Below are 8,732 nucleotides of genomic sequence, written 5' to 3' on the forward strand. Positions count from 1 at the left end.
TATAGGGGGAAGGGGATTATAATGTGGAGATTCGAACCCTTACCAACAAGGTGAGAGTTCAGGTAGCCAACCAACTGAGTTACTAGGCCCCTACTGTTTTTCGAGCTTCAAATTCTACATTTGAAGTTTAAATTAAAGTTGAAATAATGGGCCAGTTTTGATAAATAAACACTTATTTAAAATAATCTTCAAATATTATTATGATTTTTTGAAGAGTTAATAATCAAAAATACAACTAAACTATTATTTTTGCGAGTTCATACCTCAACTGTGAACGGTTCCCTTTACCTATTCCTAAACTATCAAACTCCTTTCGTATTAAAATACACCTCAATGCTAGTTTTGTTATTTATCAATTTGACACGATTTGTGGATTTTATTTGTACACCTATTTCATATATGTGCTCTTACTGTTCTTTTTTCTTTTTGTTGTAGCTGTTATTAAAGGTTCTGGCTTAATAGATGCAAAACTTGCAGCAGCACATGTGGTGGAAGATGATTATGAGTACTGTTCTGCTGATCAGTTTGCCACATGATCATTTAATTGGTTAAACCAATAAAATGTCTAGCAAATTAATAAACAATATCAAGATAATATTCCTTAGTGCAAAATTATAAAAAGGAGGTTCAAAATGGAATTCACTAGATCCACGTGAACTCTCATCATCATCCAAAATAAGGATCTAAATTTGAAGAAAATAGATTGAGAATACTTGCACTTTTGATTTCTTAATTAATACAAATAAACTTTGATTTTAGTCCTGGTAAGATTTCACTAAATAGATTTAATCTTTGAATCAAGTAAAATATGTATTTTTGTTTTATATTCGGACCCTGAGAATATAGTAGACTTTGATAGGGAATTTTTTACCTTCAAATAGTGGTAGAACCAAATTCTTCACTAAAGGGATTGAAATAGAATTTACATCAATCTTTCAAAGATTCAACATATAATATATATATACACGAAAACATTGACCTATCCATAAAGTGTAAGGGGTGTCAATTGACTCCCCTTGAACAAGTAACTCCGCTACTGTGAAATTTTCTGAACCCCAAAACAAATACCGGACCCCGAACAGAAAACTTAAAAAAAAAAAAAAACTATAGCTATTATGTCTGAAACATTCGGATCTCTTCTTTATTTTCTAAGATAAGGAATGTGGGTTATGACGAATACTAGCTGTTAAAGTGTTTGAATCTTGATAATCACGTAAATATATGAGTTACCGAAAGCAAATATGACAAGGGTTGGGTATAAAGGTATCTGCTTTTTCTTCTAAAAAAGATTCAAAGTCCCCACTTTCTTGTATTAAAAGAGTTTTAACTTTTAAATTGTAAAAAAGGAAAAAAGAATTGATCTTGGTAACTGGGAGCTGATTAGCTGAAATGCATTATCTGATTTTCAGAATCAAAATTACTCTTGGACCCACATCAAAATTATCTGAAGAAGAAATCAATCAGTCATTCTCAATGCAATAGAGGAAAAATAACATTGAGTTTCGGGTATGAAATCACCTTTAGTAAGAAATATTTTATATTTTATAACAAGAGGATTAGACAAATTTGAATAAGTTGAGGCCAAAAGCAAGTACCTAACACCTGAGGGTGAACCTATTGCATTAGTTATGATTCGTCTGAACCAATAACTTTAGTTTAAATTTCATTTATGTGTTGTAAAAATTTACTAATCGGTCGTGATTTTCTTTTACACACTCCTTAAGATACATTAATTAGGAAGCATTTTAAACTATTTTACCCTTCATTGGTTTTTGAACAATCATAACATCACCACATAATGGGTGTTTGTAGTATTAAAAAACAATAACTGCGAAGGGTGGAATGAAAAAAAAAAAGTAATTAATTGTCTTGAACTTTTAAAACGAAAATAATTTGAGATAATTATTTTTAGAAATCACGACAGATAATTTGAGACGGAAGGAGGATAAGAAAAAAGATTTTAAACCCAATAAATTGAATAGGTTACGGTAGAATGTAGAACTCTGAACACAAAATTTGAATTTTGAATCCGCCTCTACAAACGTTGGGTGAAAAAAAAAGGGGAAGAACAAGGAACAAAAGAACCAAAATAAGGGGCTACCCCTCTCTTGGACTGATTTCCTTCAATAACATCTCTCTCTTTCATAAGTGTATGTTTTGACAAGAAAAAGCATATAGCACATAGCATCCAAGACAATAGAGGCAACCAAACCAATAAGCAAGAAAAAATTGGAGAAAAAAACACACACACAAAAAAAAGTTTTAGGTGTAAAAAAGAAAAGATTCATTCAATTCTATTCACTCCCCATTTCTTCTTGTGAACTCTCCCTCTTCCTCTCTCAAGAATCATAATCTTCTTGCTTCTCATTCATTCTTCTCTTAATTTTTTTCTCATTTTTTTTTTTTTTCAAATAACCGAGAAATTTTCAAGAGTCAGTAACGCACGATTCGAAATTATTTTTGAATTTGAAGGGTCATTGAAGAATCCGCCATGGTTTATTATGGCATCTTCTTCTCTTCCATGCTGTTTATGTGTTAGCCTTTATTATTAGTAGCCCCACCAATCACACTTCTCTTTAGCCATTCCCATAAACTTTTGTCTTCATATATTCATTCAAATTCATATTTTTTGAAAGAAATAAAATGGCAGTTCAAGCTCAATACCCATCAAATGTTCTCTTTCTAAACACAAGTGTACAAGAAGGAAAGAGCCAAATTTGCAACAATTATTCATCATTAGTACAAACTCAACAACCACCAAGTGTAGGTTTTGGTGAAGAATCATTTCTTGACCCTACACAAATGTTATTCAATCGAGGAGGTAAAGATTTTACTTTCTTCTCTTCTTTTGATTAATCAATTGTGCACTAAGCACACAAACTTAGGTATCAGCAGGTCCGACTAGTCTGAATTCGCAGCCAATCGCTTCCCACCATGATTTTTTCATTTTAAGGTTCAAATCTGAGACCAGTGTTAAGGGTGGAAAATGGACTAAGCACACAAATTTGAATGTCAACACAAATTTGAATGTCACATTCAATATTCGGGATCTCCTGGTTCGATTAATCTGAATTTACGGCCACGTAAGACCTGTTAAAGGTAAATTGCTTCCTACCAAAAAAGAAAATAATTTCTAAGGCTCGAACTCGAGACCTGTGTCAAGGCTGGAAAATAGGTTAAGCACACAAATTTGAATGTCACATTCATCATTCGGTATCTACTAGTCGGATTAATATGGATTCACACCAAATATGACCTGTCAAAGAGGCATATCTTCATTTCCAGGCTCGAAGACTCGAATCCGAGACATTTGTTAAGGACGAAATGGATTCTCATTTCAATTAGTTGATTGATTGATTGATTGATTAATATGCAATGAATGAGAAACTAATCTAATATCTATTTATATGTTTTGGCAATGGCAGTTGAAGCGAATTTGCGAAAAAGAGGAAGAGAACATACCTTAGCTACTGCAACAACAACAGTGATGAATCCATTAATGTCAATGCAATCTCAACCGCAACTCATCGATCTTACTCAGCTTCATAAACAGCCATCGAAGCAGCAACAACAAGAACAAGAACAGCAACAACAATGGCAACAAACAAATGTAGTATCTACTGGCCTTCAATTAGCTTTCAATGATCAATCGCATCAACAACAACAACATTTACAACATCAGCAACAAAAACACTCTGTTTCTCCTCAGTCCTCTCAATCATCAATTTTGTTCTCAAGATTAACAGATGATTATTTTGCCTTTCACATCAAACAGCAACAAATAGAAATTGAACATTTCCTCCAAGTCCAGGTATGATTTGAAAAAACTACTACGTTTTTCAAATTTATCACTCCATATAATCCTTTGCACTTCACAAAAGAGCAAATTGTTTCAATGCTTCCACGAGTTACTTGGGAAAATTATGCTCTATGTATACTCGGAAAGAATATTTACAAGGTTTAGTCCAGTTTTTCCTTAGTTACCCGGTTTAGCTCAGTTTTTCCAACAACGTCTTTTATACACTATTATACACTTTTATATAAGGTGGACACATTATTTACCTTAAGTGTATAATGTTGTATTTTATATAATTTTGAACAATTTTACTTGGGAAACTTACGCTCTATGTCTACTGGGAAAGAATATTTATCTGGTTTAGCCCAATTTTTTCCTAAATTACTTGGTTTAGCCTAATTTTTCCTTAATCACCTCTTATATATACCCTATTATACACTTTTATCCAAGGTGGACACATATTTACCGTAAGTGTATATTGTTGTATAATATTTGTATAATATCGTATAATATTGTATACTGTGTGTATAAGCACTGTTACGAAAAAAGAAGTTGGTTATGCGAATGTAAACTGAAAATATGGCTACGTAGGTGTAATATATTATGTTGGGTCGTATATTTTTGTAAAAATCCCTATTTAAAGAATATGGTATTTATATGTGGAGGATAATTTTTTTTTTCGGTTAATTTTTCTATAGGGAGAACAATTGAGGCGTACGTTAGAGGAGAAAAGGAAGCGGCACTATCATGCGCTGATAGGAGCAGCTGAGGAATCAACGGCTAGGAGGCTAAGAGAGAAGGAAATAGAGGTGGAAAAAGCCGCGATGCGCAATGCTGAGCTGGAGGTGCGTGAATCACAACTCACCGCAGAGGCGCGTGCGTGGCAAGTAAAGGCGCGTGAGCAGGAAGTAACAATTGCCACACTTCAAGTACAGCTACAACAGGCTATGATTAACGGCTCAAATAGCGGCTCATATCACGGCTCGGAGGATGCTGAGTCAGCATATGTTGATCCGGACCGGGTCGTTGAGCTTAATGGGCCGGGTTGCAAGGCCTGTAGAAAGCAATTAGCTTCGGTTGTGTTATTGCCGTGCAGGCACTTGTGTCTTTGTATAGAATGTGATGCTGTGGCCCAAACTTGCCCATTGTGTCGATCCATTAGAAGTTCAAGTGTTGAGGTTTTCCTTTGTTAGCGGCCCAAATTGAAGCCCACTTATAGGCCTAGTTCATTCTGGTACCAAACAGATCATGTTGGATTTTCAAAGTTTATCTCATAAAAATAGCGTCACCGGCCACATTTCAGTCATGTCTTTTTAAAAAGTAAATTTTTTGCCGGATATCTTATTTTGATATTGCTATTTAACTTGTACCTACTTTTTTTTTTTTTTTTTTTTTTCATATTTACCTACTTTGGAATAATTTTAGATATGCAGTGTGTGAAGTTATATATGACAAAAGTTCACGCATTTCTGCCTGAAGTTCAAACAAAATGGCTGACCTTCAGTCATATGTGCCTAAACTTCATCAATAAAACTTGAAACACCCATGTCTAAAGTTTTTTCCGAAGTTGGTAGACTTGCCAAACCGTATTGTAAACCATATAGAACCATAGATGAACCATTTGTAATTAGCCAAATAAACCACAACATGACTAGCCAAATAAGACCAACAGTACCATCATTACGAAACTATTAATAGAAATAAAGCTCCTGTAGCTAAACTTTCTTCATTTTTCTCTCTGAGTATAACAGTATAACTTACTCCGTTCCCAAGCAAAATGCATGGAATTATTGTAGTTGTAAGTGGGGTGTTTATCAGGTGATTCAGTTCAATTTTTGCATTTAATAGTTTAGCTTATCGGTAATTGATTCTTATATGTGCTAAACCCTTATCGAACAAATAAGATATCGATTGAATTCGATTCTGCTTAGCAGTTATCCATTTGTTATCGATTCGAGTGACCGATTAATTGGTCAAGTTACAAGATGAGATTAACTTCTCTTCCGCCGGGAATTAAAGCCACAAGGATCTACTATTTTAAAACAATTAATTTGAGACAATAATTTTTCTTTTGCATCTTCAAGCTTTGCTTCTATTGTCTAATAATCTATAATCTCAAAGAGATACTAGAATTAGCCTTCCCTCAAATATATATATATATATAACCTACAACATGAAGGTTGTAGGTTAGCAATGTACCCATTTTTTGATTCACTAAAATGTCCCTATCATTTGATTAAAGTAGGCACTTTTAGGGGCTTATTGGTCTTTTACTCAAATCTCCAAATTTCCTTCTCTTTGCCCCACAATTCATTTCCTTTCCCAGGTTAACTTCAACAAAAACAATCCTCCATTTCGTCCATTATTGCTTTTTAATGTTAGCAAAGATTGGGTGATTTTTGTGGAGACAAAAATGAAGAAAGCGCATGAATGGAAAAAGCAATAACCAACAAATGAGTTTGCTTTCTATTGGGAGAAGTCTGCTGGAATTAGAGATTAACAAAAAAACACCTTGGCTCACAATTTTTTTTCTTTTCTTTGAATAAATGCAGATCTTCTAAATTTATTTGGATTCAATTAATCCTTTCTAGCTTTTCACTTTTCTTATGGTTAAAAAGAAAATCTAATTTATTCAATCACATATTATACTACGAATTTAATGTGCAACGAATTAAGAAAAATTATTGAAAAGAAAATTTAATTTTCTTTCTTCTCCTTTGCATATAAAATACACTTCCTTTGCATATAAAATACACTTCCATTCCAGTATTTATGACGATTTCCAACAATAAAAAGACCAAGAGTCACAAGTTGATCTCTTGTCTTCATAACTTCTTAAATCTTCTCATGTCATTCTTTTTGCACTGCTCACTGTTCGAAGAAGGGAAAAGATATAAATGAAAAGAAGAAAAAAATCTGGAAGATCAGTGAAGCATCATGGCTGTTGGGTCCTGTTGCATGTCCAGGGATATTTAGAGAGAGAGAGTGGGCTGATGCAAAGGATGGAAGAAATTTGGAGATTTGGGTAAAAGACCAATAAGCCCCTAAAAGTGCCAACTTTAATCAACTGATAGGGACATTTTAGTGAATCAAAAAGTGGGTACATTGCTAACCTACAACCTTCATGTTGTCGGTTAGCAATACCCTATATATGTGTGTGTGTGTGTGAAGTTAATAATTATTCGCGTTTACATTGTCTACAACCAAGTTTTCAATTTCTTCTTTTCTTGTAGCATATGCTAAAAAGTTCAAGAGGGCAGCAACCAAGCCCTAGATGAGTTCATAAGTCGAAGTAATATTGTAACTTCGTAGTAACCGGTTCAATGGGCTATCGGGTTATCCAATATAAAAATTAGACAATTCGTTCCTGAACCAATAACCCGTTATTTATAAGAAATTTAAATCATTTCCAAACCGTTAATCCGATAATCCGATACCAATAATCCAATAACACATTTTGGTATGAGTTATCGGTTAAAATTCGATTTTTGAACACCCCTAGCGGTAAGGGCTCGATTGGTTTCATTAATAAGCTATGACTCATAATACTTAAATAAAATCCGACATTAGTAATACAGTATCTAGTTACCTTGTATTGCATAAATTCACATCTCTATAATGACCTCGTGGGTTTCAATATTTCTTTTTGACTTTTATAGCAATTGGTTGTAATATACTTATAACCACATTCAGTGTTTAAATTATTAACTGTTATAGATGAAAAAATCATCCAAATAAAATATTTATTCAAGCAATGAGACCATTATTAAGGAAATTCCTAATCCAAAACAAAGTAAAATCATATATATACATATCTCAAGTCAATTGCTACTCAATCATCATAAACTATATGCGACTTAAATATTCATTAATGACTCATGTCGTAGCTCTTCATATGATGATCAAAAACATTTAATTGCAAAGTTTGACTTCAAATGGGCTAGTCTTTAATTTTTGCCCATCAAATGGAGTGGTCTAGAAATTTTGTCCTTCAAAATCGAATTACGTCTAGTGGGGCATGAGTCCTTTAGGGTGCGAACATAATTTGTGGGATATTATGATCCGATAATATAAACTTATGCCCTACAAAAAAAGTTATTTGTCTTGAGGGACAAAATTAAAGACCAGCACAACATAGGAACAAAAGTGCAAATGACCCAATAAAAAATATGGCATCTCAGTTTGCACTTTTCATTAGCCTAATAGGGTTATATTGACTGATTTAGTACGTTATTCGACTTAGTATCAGGTATGTGGACTTATGTATAATTGTTAGGAATAAATATAATGTATAAAAAGTTTGGATTTTTGGATATCCAAAAATCCAAAATTCAATTCAACTATTAAAAAAATAAATCTAGAATCCAATTCGTAACCCGAAATCTAAGCCAAAAATTTGAATTTCGATTTTGTCCATATTATGCCCAACCCTAATTGTTACTCCATGTAATAACATATGTAAAATGTGATTTGACAATTTAGGATGAATAAATTGCACGATTTTTCCTTTAAATGGGTTGGTCTTTCATTTTTGCCCTTTAGTAATTGAATCTGCGTGTATAAATTTTTAAAAGTTAAAAGTCATGCAGGGCATAATTATAAAATATTATAATGTAAAAATATAAATTTATGTCCCGCAAAAAAGTTATTCTATTTATTACGAGGGGCTAAAATTAAAGATCAGCACCAAATAGGGACAAAAGTGCCAATGACCCATATTCATTTTTTTGTGCGGTTTTCCCTTTATATGGACTGATCTTTAATGCCCCTCAAATCGGTGGTCTTTAATTTTTGTCCCTACTTCTCATTTAATGAAAATTTATGGGTCAAAATATCTTTATTAGAGCGTCTACAAAAATCAGAGATTCGGTTTGAACCCTTGCTCAATAAAAAAAAAAAAATGGCGAGGCAAAGGTTGCATAACTTCTGTAGTTCT

At 33.1% G+C, this 8,732-nt stretch overlaps 1 protein-coding gene across 1 annotated transcript; it reads left to right on the forward strand.

Annotated features, from left to right (window-relative positions):
- The first annotated feature begins 2,121 nt into the window (after positions 1–2,121).
- LOC132058925 (BOI-related E3 ubiquitin-protein ligase 1-like) lies at positions 2,122–5,525 on the forward strand. Its single transcript, XM_059451354.1, has 3 exons — positions 2,122–2,821; positions 3,426–3,811; positions 4,495–5,525. The coding sequence occupies exons 1-3, from the start codon at positions 2,644–2,646 to the stop codon at positions 4,987–4,989; spliced, it is 1,059 nt and encodes a 352-aa protein (XP_059307337.1). The 5' UTR covers positions 2,122–2,643; the 3' UTR covers positions 4,990–5,525.
- Positions 5,526–8,732: the final 3,207 nt, after the last annotated feature.

This window comes from Lycium ferocissimum, chromosome 1, assembly GCF_029784015.1.
Source record: "Lycium ferocissimum isolate CSIRO_LF1 chromosome 1, AGI_CSIRO_Lferr_CH_V1, whole genome shotgun sequence".
Taxonomy (NCBI): Eukaryota; Viridiplantae; Streptophyta; class Magnoliopsida; order Solanales; family Solanaceae; genus Lycium; species Lycium ferocissimum.